At 40.9% G+C, this 17223-nt stretch overlaps 1 protein-coding gene across 1 annotated transcript in view; it reads right to left on the minus strand.

Annotated features, from left to right (window-relative positions):
* The window catches only part of LOC311149693 (F-box only protein 6-like), a 26339-nt gene continuing 9116 nt past the window's right edge, over positions 1-17223 (minus strand). The window contains exons 4-6 of the mRNA XM_084186901.1: positions 4281-4376; positions 4046-4181; positions 1-1852 (exon numbers count right to left, since the gene is read on the minus strand). Coding sequence (XP_084043027.1) covers positions 1706-1852; positions 4046-4181; positions 4281-4376 — 379 coding nt within the window. The 3' untranslated portion in view covers positions 1-1705. The remainder of the gene's footprint in view (positions 1853-4045; positions 4182-4280; positions 4377-17223) is intronic.

Raw genomic sequence — 17223 nt, forward strand, 5'->3', positions numbered from 1 at the left:
TGGCGTTTGTAATTTTTTAATTTTTTTTATTTAACCTTTATTTAACCAGGTAAGCCAGTTGAGAACAAGTTCTCATTTACAACTGCGACCTGGCCAAGATAAAGCAAAGCAGTGCGATAAAAACAACACAGAGTTACATATGGGGTAAAAAACATAAAGTCAAAAATACAACAGAAAATATATATACAGTGTGTGCAAATGTAGCAAGTTATGGAGGTAAGGCAATAAATAGGCTATAGTGCAAAATAATTACAATAGTATTAACACTGGAATGCTATATGTGCAAGAGATTATGTGCAAATAGAGATACTGGGGTGCAAAAGAGCAAAATAAATAACAATATAGGGATGAGGTAGTTGGGTGGGCTAATTTCAGATGGGCAGTGTACAGGTGCAGTGATCGGTAAGGTGCTCTGACAACTGATGCTTAAAGTTAGTGAGGGAGATAAGAGTCTCCAGCTTCAGAGATTTTTGCAATTCGTTCCAGTCATTGGCAGCAGAGAACTGGAAGGAATGGCGGCCAAAGGAGGTGTTGGCTTTGGGAATGACCAGTGAGATATACCTGCTGGAGCGCAGACTACGGGTGGGTGCTGCTATGGTGACCAATGAGCTAAGATAAGGCGGGGATTTGCCTAGCAGTGATTTATAGATGGCCTGGAGCCAGTGGGTTTGATGACGAACATGTACTGAGGACCAGCCAACAAGAGCGTACAGGTCACAGTGGTGGGTAGCGTATGGGGCTTTGGAGACAAAACGGATGGCACTGTGATAGACTACATCCAATTTGCTGAGTAGAGTGTTGGAGGCTATTTTGTAAATGACATCGCCGAAGTAAAGGATCGGTAGGATAGTCAGTTTTACGAGGGCATGTTTGGCAGCATGAGTGAAGGAGGCTTTGTTGCGAAATAGGAAGCCGATTCTAGATTTAACTTTGGATTGGAGATTCTTTATGTGAGTCTGGAAGGAGAGTTTACAGTCTAACCAGACACCTAGGTATTTGTAGTTGTCCACATACTCTAGGTCAGACCCGTCAAGAGTGGTGATTCTAGTCGGGTGGGCGGGTGCCAGCAGCGTTCGATTGAAAAGCATGCATTTAGTTTTACTAGTGTTTAAGAGCAGTTGGAGGCTACTGAAAGAGTGTTGTATGGCATTGAAGCTCGTTTGGAGGTTTGTTAACACAGTGTCCAATGAAGGGCCAGATGTATACAAAATGGTGTCGTCTGCGTAGAGGTGGATCTGAGAGTCACCAGCAGCAAGAGCGACATCATTGATATACACTGAGAAAAGTGTCGGCCCAAGAATTGAACCCTGTGGCACCCCCATAGAGACTGCCATAGGTCCAGACAACAGGCCCTCCGATTTGACACAACAGGCCCTCCGATTATAAAGTGGGTCAGACGTTTATATACATACAAAATTACATTCAAGTTAACGCTTTCCTTTCTCTCCTTGGTCTGTCTTTGTTTAAGGCTTCAATGTATTCCATATTTGCATTGGTCTGTACAATTCAGAGACGTACACAAATGATATATTCCACAGCCAAAATAGTCTATATCCACAGAGAAACAAAATATTGCCTAAGACAGAAAAGCTGGAACAAGGTATCCACAAAAGTATTCTAAGGGAGGTTTAAGATGCTAAAGTAAAACTTGCAGGTAGGCACAACATTCATATGTAACCTCTTGGGAGGTTGGGAACACCGAAAGCTACCTGTCCATCGATGGGCAGATCTCAACGCTACTGTTGGTGACCCTAATTCCATACCAGCCGGCCCAGAACTGAGTGTCCTTTCCACCATGAATAAATCGGATGTATCGCACACCTGGTCCATAATTCTTGAACACGTGAGTCATCTGAAACATTGAAGAGGTCATAACTTGCAATGCAATCACTGAACATTTCTATTGCACACAACATCTTAGAAGAACAAAAGACAAGGAGAAATCACATTGTTGATGCGTATTCAACAACTAACAGAGCCATGTATATTGATTATGTTATACTTTAATCATGTTTACATACTGTTTTACCCACTTCATATATATATATATATATATATATATATATATATATATATATATATATATATATATATATATATATATATATATATATATATATATATATATTGTATTCTAGTCAAGGCCTATCCTATTTAACTATTGCTGTACATATATAGTGGGGGAAAAAAGTATTTAGTCAGCCACCAATTGTGCAAGTTCTCCCACTTAAAAAGATGAGAGAGGCCTGTAATTTTCATCATAGGTACACGTCAACTATGACAGACAAATTGAGAATTTTTTTCTCCAGAAAATCACATTGTAGGATTTTTTATGAATTTATTTGCAAATTATGGTGGAAAATAAGTATTTGGTCACCTACAAACAAGCAAGATTTCTGGCTCTCACAGACCTGTAACTTCTTCTTTAAGAGGCTCCTCTGTCCTCCACTCGTTACCTGTATTAATGGCACCTGTTTGAACTTGTTATCAGTATAAAAGACACCTGTCCACAACCTCAAACAGTCACACTCCAAACTCCACTATGGCCAAGACCAAAGAGCTGTCAAAGGACACCAGAAACAAAATTGTAGACCTGCACCAGGCTGGGAAGACTGAATCTGCAATAGGTAAGCAGCTTGGTTTGAAGAAATCAACTGTGGGAGCAATTATTAGGAAATGGAAGACATACAAGACCACTGATAATCTCCCTCGATCTGGGGCTCCACGCAAGATCTTACCCCGTGGGGTCAAAATGATCACAAGAACGGTGAGCAAAAATCCCAGAACCACACGGGGGGACCAAGTGAATGACCTGCAGAGAGCTGGGACAAAAGTAACAAAGCCTACCATCAGTAACACACTACGCCGCCAGGGACTCAAATCCTGCAGTGCCAGACGTGTCCCCCTGCTTAAGCCAGTACATGTCCAGGCCCGTCTGAAGTTTGCTAGAGTGCATTTGGATGATCCAGAAGAAGATTGGGAGAATGTCATATGGTCAGATGAAACCAAAATAGAACTTTTTTGGTAAAAACTCAACTCGTCGTGTTTGGAGGACAAAGAATGCTGAGTTGCATCCAAAGAACACCATACCTACTGTGAAGCATGGGGGTGGAAACATCATGCTTTGGGGCTGTTTTTCTGCAAAGGGACCAGGACGACTGATCCGTGTAAAGGAAAGAATGGGGCCATGTATCGTGAGATTTTGAGTGAAAACCTCCTTCCATCAGCAAGGGCATTGAAGATGAAACGTGGCTGGGTCTTTCAGCATGACAATGATCCCAAACACACACCGCCCGGGCAACGAAGGAGTGGCTTCGTAAGAAGCATTTCAAGGTCCTGGAGTGGCCTAGCCAGTCTCCAGATCTCAACCCCATAGAAAATCTTTGGGAGGGAGTTGAAAGTCTGTGTTGCCCAGCGACAGCCCCAAAACATCACTGCTCTAGAGGAGATCTGCATGGAGGAATGGGCCAAAATACCAGCAACAGTGTGTGAAAACCTTGTGAAGACTTACAGAAAACGTTTGACCTGTGTCATTGCCAACAAAGGGTATATAACAAAGTATTGAGAAACTTTTGTTATTGACCAAATACTTATTTTCCACCATAATTTGCAAATAAATTCATTAAAAATCCTACAATGTGATTTTCTGGATTTTTTTTTCTCATTTTGTCTGTCATAGTTGACGTGTACCTATGATGAAAATTACAGGCCTCTCATCTTTTTAAGTGGGAGAACTTGCACAATTGGTGGCTGACTAAATACTTTTTTTCCCCACTGTACTATTCTTCAGATATACTACATATTCTATCCATATTGACTATACATCCCATCACATACATACACTGTACATACATACTCCTGACTCCGACATTGCTCGTCCTAATATTTATATATTTATTTTACTTTGTAGATGTGTGTATTGTTAGATATTACTGCACTATTGGAGCTAGGAACACAAGCATTTCGCTACATCCGCAATAACATCTGCTAAATATGTGTATGCGACCAATAACATGTTATTTGATTTATAGTCTGACGATTTTACCTGATTCCATTTCTGATCATTCCACTGTTGAAAGATGACAGTATCTGGACTAAACTTCCTAATTGGCTTCTTCTTTTGATTGAGCAACTCAACACAGATCTCATATACAGAGCCACAGTCAGAGCGTGGAGCATACCTGTTATGGACACACAAACATAAAAGTTGTACAGTACTATTCCTCCGACAAGCATAGAGTAGCAGACAGTGAATAAGAAAATTCTAATATTCTTCTCACCAGTCAGATATTATAATGTCAGGTTGAAAGTCATCCATGAAAGAAGGCCTGTAACCCTCTTCCTCCAAGTCAATTAGCTGAAACTTCATGCAGGTCCTGAGATTAACCAAAGACAAGAGGACACACACAGCCAACCCATTTACCATGAATGATAGTAAGTACAGTGGGGAGAACAAGTATTTGATACACTGCCGATTTTGCAGGTTTTCCTACTTACAAAGCATGTAGAGGTCTGTAATTTTTTATCATAGGTACACTTCAACTGTGAGAGACAGAATCTAAAACAAAAATCCAGAAAATCACATTGTATGATTTTTAAGTAATTAATTTGCATTTTATTGCATGACATAAGTATTTGATCACCTACCAACCAGTAAGAATTCCGGCTCTCACAGACCTGTTTGTTTTTCTTTAAGAAGCCCTCCTGTTCTCTACTCATTACCTGTATTAACTGCACCTGTTTGAACTCGTTACCTGTATAAAAGACACCTGTCCACACACTCAATCAAACAGACTCCAACCTCTCCACAATGGCCAAGACCAGAGAGCTGTGTAAGGACATCAGGGATAAAATTGTAGACCTGCACAAGGCTGGGATGGGCTACAGGACAATAGGCAAGCAGCTTGGTGAGAAGGCAACAACTGTTGGCGCAATTATTAGAAAATGGAAGAAGTTCAAGATGACGGTCAATCACCCTCGGTCTGGGGCTCCATGCAAGATCTCACCTCGTGGGGCATCAATGATCATGAGGAAGGTGAGGGATCAGCCCAGAACTACACGGCAGGACCTGGTCAATGACCTGAAGAGATCTGGGACCACAGTCTCAAAGAAAACCATTAGTAACACACTATGCCGTCATGGATTAAAATCCTGCAGCGCACGCAAGGTCCCCCTGCTCAAGCCAGCGCATGTCCTGGCCCGTCTGAAGTTTGCCAAAGACCATCTGGATGATCCAGAGGAGGAATGGGAGAAGGTCATGTGGTCTGATGAGACAAAAATAGAGCTTTTTGGTCTAAACTCCACTCGCCGTGTTTGGAGGAAGAAGAAGGATGAGTACAACCCCAAGAACACCATCCCAACCGTGAAGAATGGAGGTGGAAACATCATTCTTTGGGGATGCTTTTCTGCAAAGGGGACAGGACGACGGCACCGTATTGAGGGGAGGATGGATGGGGCCATGTATCGCGAGATCTTGGCCAACAACCTCCTTCCCTCAGTAAGAGCATTGAAGATGGGTCGTGGCTGGGTCTTCCAGCATGACAACGACCCGAAACACACAGCCAGGGCAACTAAGGAGTGGCTCCGTAAGAAGCATCTCAAGGTCCTGGAGTGGTCTAGCCAGTCTCCAAACCTGAACCCAATAGAACATCTTTGGAGGGAGCTGAAAGTCCGTATTGTCCAGCGACAGCCCCGAAACCTGAAGGATCTGGAGAAGGTCTGTATGGAGGAGTGGGCCAAAATCCCTGCTGCAGTGTGTGCAAACCTGGTCAAGACCTACAGGAAACGTATGATCTCTGTTATTGCAAACAAAGGTTTCTGTACCAAATATTAAGTTCTGCTTTTCTGATGTATCAAATACTTATGTCATGCAATAAAATGCCAATTCATTACTTAAAAATCATACAATGTGATTTTCTGGATTTTTGTTTTAGATTCCGTCTCTCACAGTTGAAGTGTACCTATGATAAAAATTACAGACCTCTACATGCTTTGTAAGTAGGAAGACCTGCAAAATCGGCAGTGTATCAAATACTTGTTCTCCCCACTGTAGCTAGGGCTGGGAATTGCCAGGGACCTCCCCACACGATGTTATCACAATACTTCGGTGCCGATATAATATGTATTACGATTCTCACGATTCTATATGTATTGCGATTCAATACTCTGATTTTATTGCGATGTAATGTTCCAAACATATTGCTCACTATTATGTCTGCTACAGAGAATCAAGAGTGAGCATGATAAAAATGAGTTTTGATCAGTCATGGAAATAAAAGTGCTCAAAACAAGTTGGCTCAATATTTAAGAAGATGGAGAACAAGCAATAGGATGAAAAATACAGGATTTCTGGTGCAGGTACAGCCAACTAGCACTAGCTAACACTACCTAACAACAACAAAAAAATAGATAGTTACAAATCAATACTTGGAGTCAAGGTATCGATATAATACAGTGGGGGAAAAAAGTATTTAGTCAGCCACCAATTGTGCAAGTTCTCCCACTTAAAACGATGAGAGAGGCCTGTAATTTTCATCATAGGTACACGTCAACTATGACAGACAAAATGAGAAAAAGAAATCCAGAAAATCACATTGTAGGATTTTTAATGAATTTATTTGCAAATTATGGTGGAAAATAAGTATTTGGTCAATAACAAAAGTTTCTCAATACTTTGTTATATACCCTTTGTTGGCAATGACACAGGTCAAACGTTTTCTGTAAGTCTTCACAAGGTTTTCACACACTGTTGCTGGTATTTTGGCCCATTCCTCCATGCAGATCTCCTCTAGAGCAGTGATGTTTTGGGGCTGTCGCTGGGCAACACAGACTTTCAACTCCCTCCAAAGATTTTCTATGGGGTTGAGATCTGGAGACTGGCTAGGCCACTCCAGGACCTTGAAATGCTTCTTACGAAGCCACTCCTTCGTTGCCCGGGCGGTGTGTTTGGGATCATTGTCATGCTGAAAGACCCAGCCACGTTTCATCTTCAATGCCCTTGCTGATGGAAGGTTTTCACTCAAAATCTCACGATACATGGCCCCATTCATTCTTTCCTTTACACAGATCAGTCGTCCTGGTCCCTTTGCAGAGAAACAGCCCCAAAGCATGATGTTCACCGTTCTTGTGATCATTTTGACCCCACGGGGTGAGATCTTGCGTGGAGCCCCAGATCGAGGGAGATTATCAGTGGTCTTGTATGTCTTCCATTTCCTAATAATTGCTCCCACAGTTGATTTCTTCAAACGAAGCTGCTTACCTATTGCAGATTCAGTCTTCCCAGCCTGGTGCAGGTCTACAATTTTGTTTCTGGTGTCATTTGACAGCTCTTTTGTCTTGGCCATAGTGGAGTTTGGAGTGTGACTGTTTGAGGTTGTGGACAGGTGTCTTTTATACTGATAACAAGTTCAAACAGGTGCCATTAATACAGGTAACGAGTAGAGGACAGAGGAGCCTCTTAAAGAAGAAGTTACAGGTCTGTGAGAGCCAGAAATCTTGCTTGTTTGTAGGTCACCAAATACTTATTTTCCACCATAATTTGCAAATAAATTCATTAAAAATCCTACAATGTTATGTTCTGGATTTTTTTTCCTCAATTTGTCTGTCATAGTTGACGTGTACCTATGATGAAAATTACAGGCCTCTCTCATATTTTTAAGTGGGAGAACTTGCACAATTGGTGGCTGACTAAATACTTTTTTCCCCCACTGTATGTTTAATCATTTAGAAGTTTATAATCATCGCTTTCAAACCGGTTTTCGAAACATATGTTGATATGCCCCTTTGGTGTTCGGAGCACGCTAGATAGCTAATTAAACCAGGTGGCCGTCTTAACTCTATCTTCCATAAACAAGCAATGTAACATGGAGATATGGCTGTGTGGGAACACTAACTCTATACTTATAAAAGATGTGTAGTAATTTAACTTTTAGTGAATGAATAAACCCAATGTGTTTCAAGCGGCATAATATGCTGACCTAAGCTTGTCGCCTGCATTCTCGCCTTTGGGACAACAACTTCCATTGTTAGGGCGGAGACATGAGCATCTCGTCATTATATACAGATCTCTTGTTTCAGCCACTTGCGAATTAGAAAGGAAATTTGGCGTGTGCACAGGGCACTGTTCGGATGCTGGCTTCCACTAAAGTAAATTGATGTTTTGCCTAAATTATATAATTACTCATATCTAAATAAAATAATAAAAAATACTTCATCAGAGAGCTTGACTTAGCCACAGAGTATCGTTAGCTTCTTTTTTTCCCTTTTTTTTTTATAGCAGTGGATTGTTTCAAATCGCAACTGCATAGGCTTATGCCTATTTGGGAAGCCAGCAATTTGGGCAGAGTGCATGGCAATAGGCCTAGCTGATTATTGAGTTGCGAATGTCAGTGAAAAGCATCTAAAATGTGTGAAGATAATGTGTCTTGAGTATAATTTAAAATGTTGAGACAAGAAGAAGGGGAGGGGTGTGTGGCGAAGATATGGGCGTCTCTCTCCAGAATGCATGCACTCAGCACTCCAGAATGTGCTCTGCTGTCTCCTGTCAATTCTTGCACATTCATTGTTTCATTGTGTGAATTGTTTGCCCTTTGATTGTTTATTTTTATACAATTCCCATTACATATTGTACAGTGCATTCGGAAAGTATTCAGACCCCTTGACGTTTTCCACATTGTTACATTATTCTTATTCTAAAATTGATTACATATGTTTTCCCCCTCAATCTACACACAACACCCCATAATGACAAAGAGAAAACAGGTTTGTAGAAATTGAGCTCAGGTGCATCCTGTTTCCATTGATCATCCTTGAAATGTTTCTACAACTTGTCGACCTGTGGTAAATTCAATTGATTGGACATGATTTGGAAAGGCACACACACACCTGTCTATATAAGGTCAGAGTAAAAACCAAGCTATGATGTCGAAGGAATTGTCCGTAGAGCTCCGAGACAGGATTGTGTCGAGGCACAGATCTGAGGAAGGGTACCAAAACATCTATGCAGCATTGAAGGTCCCCAAGAACACAGTGGCCTCCATCATTCTTAAATGGAAGAAGTTTGGAACCACAGCCCGGCCAAACTGAGCAATTGGGGGAGAAGGGCCTTGGTCAGAACCCAATGGCCACTCGAACAGTGCTCCAGAGTTCCTCTGTGGAGATGGGAGAACCTTCCAGAAGGATAACCATCTCTGCAGCACTCCACCAATTAGGCCTTTATGGTAGAGTGGCCAGACGGAAGCCACTCCTCAGTAAAAAGGCACATGACAGCCCGCTTGGAGTTTGCCAAAAGGCACCTAATGGACTCTCAGACCATGAGAAACAAGATTCTCTGGTCTGATGAAACCAAGATTGAACTCTTTCGCCTGAATGCCAAGCATCACGTCTGGAGGAAACCAGGCACCACTCATCACCTGGCCAATACCATCCCTACGGTGAAGCATGGTGGTGGCAGCATCATGCTGTGGGGATGTTTTTCAGCGGCAGGGACTGGGAGACTAGTCAGGATCGAGGGAAAGATGAACGGAGCAAAGTACAGAGAGATCCTTGATGAAAACTTGCTCCAGAGCGCTCAGGACCTCAGACTGGGGTGAAGGTTTACCTTCCAACAGGACAACGAACTTAAGCACACAGCCAAGACAAAGCAGGAGTGGCTTCGGGACAAGTCTCTGAATGTCCTCAAGACCCTAAGCAACCCTAAGCACACAGCCAAGACTACGCAGTCTCTGAATGTCCTTGAGTGGCCCAGCCAGAGCCCGGACTTGAACCCGATCGAACATCTCTGGAGAGACCTGAAAATAGCTGTGCAGCGACGCTCCCCATCCAACCTGACAGCGCTTGAGAGGATCTGCAGAGAAGAATGGGAGAAACTCCCCAAATACAGGTGTGCCAAGCTTGTAGCGTCATACCCAAGAAGACTTGAGGCTGTAATCACTGCCAAATGTGCTTCAACAAAGTACTGAGTTTGCCTTGTCATTATTGGGTATTGTGTGTAGATTGACGATTTAATCCATTTTAGAATAAGGCTGTAACATAACAAAATGTGGAAAAAGTGAAGGGGTCTGAATACTTTCCGAATGCCCTGTATATACACACACAGTGTACAAAACATTTCCATGACACAGACTGCCCAGGTGAATCCAGGTGAAAGCTATGATCTCTCATTGATGTCACTTGTTAAATCCACTTCAAAATCAGTGTAGATGAAGGGGAGGAGACAGGTTAAAGAAGGATGTTTAAACCTTGAGACAATTACATTTACGTCATTTAGCAGACGCTCTTATCCAGAGCGACTTACAGTTAGTGAGTGCATACATTATTTTCGAACCCACAACCCTGGCGTTGCAAACGCCATGCTCTACCAACTGAGCTACATCCCTGCCGGCCATTCCCTACCCTACCCTGGACGACGCTGGGCCAATTGTGCGCCGCCCCATGGGTCTCCCGGTCGCGGCCGGCTACGACAGAGCCTGGATTCGAACCAGGATCTCTAGTGGCACAGCTAGCACTGCGATGCAGTGCCTTAGACCACTGCGCCACTCGGGAACAATTGAGACATGGATTGTGTATGTGTGCCATTCAGAGGGTGAATGGGCAAGACAAAATATTTAAGTGCTTTTGAACGGGGTATGGTAGTAGGTGCCGGGCGCACTGGTTTGAGTGCGTCAAGAATTGAAACGCTGCTGGGTTTTTCACACTTAACAGTTTCCCATGTGTATCAAGAATGTTCCACCACCCAAAGGACATCCAGCCAACTTTAAACAACTGTGGGAAGCATTGGCGTCAACATGAGCCAGCATCCCTGTGGAACGCTTCCGACACCTTGTAGAGTCCATGTCCCGACGAATTGAGGCTGTTCTCAGGGCAAAAGGGGGTGCGACTCAATATTAGGAAGGTGTTACTAATGTTTTGTACACTGTCTATACATCTTATGACCGCATTTCCATGAATTATATAATGATTATATAATCTTCAAGTCCATTCAAAACACCAGGGATATGAAAGTATGACATAGGAACAAGGTCATTATCAATTGCATTGTATCCATCTCACATCTTTTAGGTATTATTATCATTCAAATGTATTATAGGCCATGAGCCGGGGGGGTCGTTCAGGCTCACTTGGGGTGACTGTCTCAGAGATTTTCTTGAAGGTCCATGTCCCTAGTTGCAAAATGTGTGATAGCAGTGCAGCAATGGCAGCCTTCTCTGTGTTATCACTCTTTAATCCTTCCATCCCATTCATTTTTCCCATAGGGATTTTACCCTAAGACAAACAATGTCAGTATACAACAAGTTATTGCTCACGTACCCTTTAAATCAAATATCACTGGAAAGCTTAGATGCACAGCTATCCATCAGACACATTTTCAGAATGTTCAGGTCAACAGAACTTTGACCTCTACGGTACAAATCAGAAATATTTGTATAAATTGCTTTAAAAAGGAAACATTGATGCATTTTAAACTTTGTTTGACAAGTGGTTCTGAAAGGTCATGAAATTGCCTTTCAAATTATATATAACATAACTAAGTTTGAAATCACCAGCTACAACTATGGTTTATTGTGCCATTGAATGTTGGAAGCTTAGCCATAGAAATTCTAGGCAGTGATAAAGCACCAAATTCCACACACACAGCTAGAACAGGTTTTGTAGATACAGGGCCATCACAGGATTCACACATTAACGCCACAGAAGCCTTTTTCTAATATGTCCGACAACTCAATGGGGTCTTAAAATTGGACACATTTTGCATTACCATACCTGTATGGTATGCTAAACACATGTATGTGACCAATACAATTATATTTGATTTGTATGAAATACAATTGCAATATGCCCAATACATGTTAAAATGTTTATAGTGATGTAGAAAACACAACCAAATGGGCCAGGTGTGCCAGATATATAAAGATGTTAAATTATTCACAATTGTGGAAAGAATGTGGCCTAAAAGCTGTCGGAAATGCTGATTTCTGAATATGTTTCAAACCTTAATTGCAATATTTCATCTTCAAACATTTAAAATTGATTTATACATGTAAAAAGTAATGGATGTGGGCTGATTAAAATGATATGCAATGTTATCCTAATAACTATTTTCGTTATTTGGGTTTTTTATTAGGATCCCCATCAGCTGTTGCAAAAGCAGCAGCTACTCTTCTTGGGGTCCACCAGCTAATCGAATAACATTGTATATAATTTAATCAGCTCACATCCATGACTAACCTATACAAATGTACATATCCATTTTACATGTTTGAAGAATAAATATTGATCATAAGATCTTCTGAAATCAGCGACTCAGACAGCTTTTTGGGCACATTCGTTCCACAATTCTGTCAATAATTGAACATCTTTATATATCTGGCACACCTGGCTCATTTGGTTGTGTTTTCTTCATCACTATGAACATTTTAAGATATTATTAGGCATACTACAATTATATTTCATACAGGTATGGTAATGCAAAATAAGACCCCATTGAGTTGTTTGGTGGACATATTGGGAAAATTATTTTGTGTGGTTTATGCGTGAATCCTGTTATGGCCATGTATCTTCAAATATTTTTAAAAGCCCTGTTCTAGCTGTGTGTGAATTGTGGAGCTTCTATCACCAAAGTTACAATCGACAAACATAGCTGCCCCACTACATGGAATTCTATGGCTAAGCTTCCAACATTCTAATGTCAATGGCACAATATGGGATATTTAAAAATATTTGTAGCTGGTGCTTTCAAAGTTGGTTATATTATATATGATTTAAAAGGTAATTTAATGACCTTTCAGAACCACTTGTCAAACAAAGTTTAAATGTATTCGTGTTTCCTGTTTAAAGCAATTATTACAGGTAATTCTGATATGTACCCTAGAGGTCAAAGGTCAAAGTTCTGTTGACCTAAACATTCTGGAAATGTGTCTGATGGATAGCTGTGAATCTAAGCTTTCCAAAGTTATATGATTAAAGGGTACACTAGAGCAATAACCTGTATACTGACATTGTTTCTCATAGGGTAAAATCCCTATGGGAAAAATGAATGGGATGGAGGGATGAAAGAGTTAACATTTTACATTTACATTTTAGTCATTTAGCAGACGCTCTTATCCAGAGCGACTTACAGTTAGCACATACATTATTTTATCGAACCCACAACCCTGGCGTTGCAAACGCCATGCTCTACCAACTGAGCTACATCCCCTGCCGGCCATTCCCTCCCCTACCCTGGACGACGCTGGGCCAATTGTGCGCCGCCCCATGGGTCTCCCGGTCGCGGCCGGCTACGACAGAGCCTGGATTCGAACCAGGATCTCTAGTGGCACAGCTAGCACTGCGATGCAGTGCCTTAGACCACTCGCCACTCGGGAGTTAACACACAGAGAAAGCTACCATTGCTACACTGATATCACATATTTTCCAACTCTATGGACATCGTTCAAGAAAATCATTATGAGACATTGTCACCCCAAGTGAGCCCGACAACACGAATTTGGGGGTCTGGCTCATGGACTATTAAAAAGAGCACAAAAGGAAATCAATAACAATGTGGTAGTGAAACAAAGTGGGACCAAGTAAAGGTCCTCTGCACTGTAAGAAGTCACAAATACTTTTTGGACCGTGTTACCACTGGCTGTTTTTATTTTAATTTAATTTTTTTGACGTTCGGTCTGAACGTTAACACGCATCACTTGCGGTACGGCTTTGGAAACACAAGGACCTTATCTTTCAACTAAAAAGGTAAAATCACTACACACCTTCATAGGGTTAGAGTTCCCACACGGCCATATTTCCATGTTACAGTGCTTGTTTATGGAAGACAGAGACCGAGACGTCCACCTGTGCTAATTAGCTATCTATCGTGTACGGGAAGGACGCCAGAAAAGTGTTGTAACTTAAAAATACAGTCGGCTGCAACTGTCTTAAATATATACAGTGCCTTCAGAAAGTATTCACACTCCTTGACTTTTCCACATTTTGTTGTGTTACAGCCTGAATTTTAAATGAATTACATTGAGATTTTGTGTCACTGGCCTACACACAATATTCCATAATTTCAAAGTGGTTTTTAAAAACAAATTTGGCCGGACAAAGTTTAATTACTGATTAACGGATGCCCTGCCTTACTTTTCTCCACACCCCGCAAAAAAATTAAATAAATAAATCAGATGTAATTTTTTGGGCAATATATGCGGCGCTTTGCTTATAATACACTGTCCGCTCTCCCTTTAGGCTTTCCCAAGTTAATGCGCAAGAGACCAAACAGCCTCAGATCACACGTTCAGATCATGTTAGAGCCTCGGATTGGACAGTGAAACACACACCTGCAGGCGACGTGCAGATGTTACGATTCTCTCTCATGCAGTCATGGCTAAAGCAAGCGCACATTCCTACTTTTATGTGTCCAGGTTAAACGTGGGACGTCCCTCATTATAAACAAACAGTCGGTTAAATTCATGGTTAATGCATCATTTTGTGGGAAATTATTCTCTTATATTTTAGATGGGCTGTTAGCTTAATAAGAAAGCATTAATGATTAAACATAATAGGTTTGTACTGTACTGATATAAATTGGTCAACATAACAAGCTGTGATTAATGTGGGGAACTATTAGGGGGTAGGCTGAGATAAGACTTGTGTCTCACATACACACACACTGCCTCTTTGTTAGACCGCTCAAGGACATGTGTTCTGCTACAAACTGTGTCTGGGGTTGCTGACTCGAGACAAGTTGTGGAAAAAACAACTGACACCTGGCAACAGTGAAGCGCCAAGGGGCTGGGACCAGCCTGTGCGCCAACGATAGGCTGAGTAAGTCTAAACCACGCTCGGTCTCTACTCTGATAGGCCAGCAGGGAGCGGGAACTATCTCTGTCAGAGTATTTAAAGAAGAACTTATAACAATGGACCAGTTCTCTGTCTGCCCTGCGTGGTATTTCAGTGGACCCGTATATACGAACATCATATTTACCATTGAAGTGTTTTGCATTAATTAAAATACTAGTCTATTTTAGAAGACGTGTATTGACATCTTTTTGTTCCAATACCAGATTTGAATTGACGCAATTTAACAATTTTCAGATCTATTAGAAGCGATTAATAGACGAAACAACAATGTCATTGAGCCAATTGACTGGCCAGAGATCTATGGAGGACTAAAAGTGCCACAATTAAATAAATAAATACACCATTAAATAATTACTTAAATGTGTCATTAATTAATTAAAATTAGAATTAAATACATAAATGTGTTATTAAATGTGTCATTAATTAATTCAAATACCGATTCATTTTATGTAAAATACATATATAATAATTTCACTATTTACATTTACATTTCATGGTCCTGCGTTGGAGTGCTTCCTGAATTACTTAATAATAATAATAAAATAATAATAATATGCCATTTAGCAGACGCTTTTATCCAAAGCGACTTACAGTCATGCGTGCATACATTTTTTTGTGTATGGGTGGTCCCGGGGTTCGAACCCACTACCTTGGCGTTACAAGCGCCGTGCTCTACCAGCTGAGCTACAGAGGACCACTACTTAAAACTGTCAAACTGACCCATCAAAAGTTGGTAGGCGGAACCTAACGCCTGATTGGTTACCCTCTGCATCAAGCCAAGACAAATCAATTCCGGATAATGTCAGCAGGTCCTGCTTCTACATCCTCTGCTAAGTTTAAAATGTCTCTAACCAACTCCCTGGAAAGTTCACGGAGATCCTCCATTGTCTCTATCCAGGTTGGCCTACTCTACTTCAGACCAAAGCAATGGATCAGACTAGATTCGCGTTAGCCCCGCCCACTGACTTTGATGGGTCAGTTTGACAGTTTTAAGTAATTCATGAATCACTGCAATGCAGGATCATGAAATGTAAATGTAAATAGTGAAATAATTATATATGTATTTTACATAAAATGAATCGGTATTTGAATTAATTAATGATACATTTAATTACACATTTATGTATTTAATTCTAATTTGAATTAATTAATGACACATTTAAGTAATTATTTAATGGTGTATTTATTTATTTAATTGTGGCACTTTTAGTCCTCCATAGAGATCAGCAAAGACGCAGTGCAAGCTGATAGCATTTTGGGCAACCCAATTGAAGTCAAAATGATTGATGAAATCGAAGTGTCAGCTGTATGGTGATTTGCGATTCCTAATTTACATTTTACCGGTACTACCAGTAGTAGTAGGCCAACCGATAACACCAAGACGGAATGCGTTTGAAGTGATGATGCGCCGCCGAAATCAGCTAGCACGTGCAGCAAAGTACATCGCCAGTGGCACGCACACTTGGTGCAGATCATTATCTCCACAATGATGTGCTCGACTGTCTCCAAGGTGGGGTTTTTTCGTGGCAGCCAGACGAGACAATCGAAGGAGGATGCGGTGAGCAAAGTTACTGGGCTCGAATTTAGTCAAGCTTGCTCTATTGATGCTTCTAATTGTGCATGTTATAAATGACATGTTTTATTTTGATGATGATAGGCTATACTCTATGGCTGGATTTATGTATTTTTTCCAATGCTACATTAATTTGGCAGACCACAAGGACTAGTCTAAGAGAGTCCTAATCATATTTGTATGAATATTTTGTTAACGCCTATAGGCTATAGAGATGCATTCAGGTAATGAACTCATTATTATACATCAAACATTTTAATTTGATTACAATTATTTGTTCTTGATTTTTAATCGAATAAAGAAACAGCCACAAGTTATACTTCCCATTGTGTTTCATTTCTCATGGTTATAACAACATTGTAACATCTGCATTCTTTTTAACAAAAATCGTTTAGGTTTTCGCATGGAATAATATAACTCTTGAAGCTCACATTAGGCCTAGAGCCTGCAGAAGTGCCTAGGACACTGTGGTAAAGTACTGTTATTCCTTAACCACTTAATGTTTGTTATTTTTTTAGCTCGCTTGCCTCACTTTTCTTGGGGGGTGTAATCCGTTAAACAGTGAATTAATTTTGTCTGGCCTTAATAAAAAATGAAAAGCTGAAATGTCCTGAGTAAATAAATATTAAACCCCTTTGTTACGGCAAGGCTAAATAAGTTCAGGAGTAAAAATATGCTTAACAAGTCACATAATTACTCCTGAACTCTCTCTGTGTGCAATAATAGTGTTTAACATGATTTTTTAATTACTATCTCATCGCTGTACCCCACACATACAATTATCTGTAAGGTCACTCAGTCGAGCAGTGAAT

The sequence above is a fragment of the Coregonus lavaretus genome (assembly GCF_964263955.1).
Source record: "Coregonus lavaretus genome assembly, chromosome: 22".
NCBI lineage: Eukaryota > Metazoa > Chordata > Actinopteri > Salmoniformes > Salmonidae > Coregonus > Coregonus lavaretus.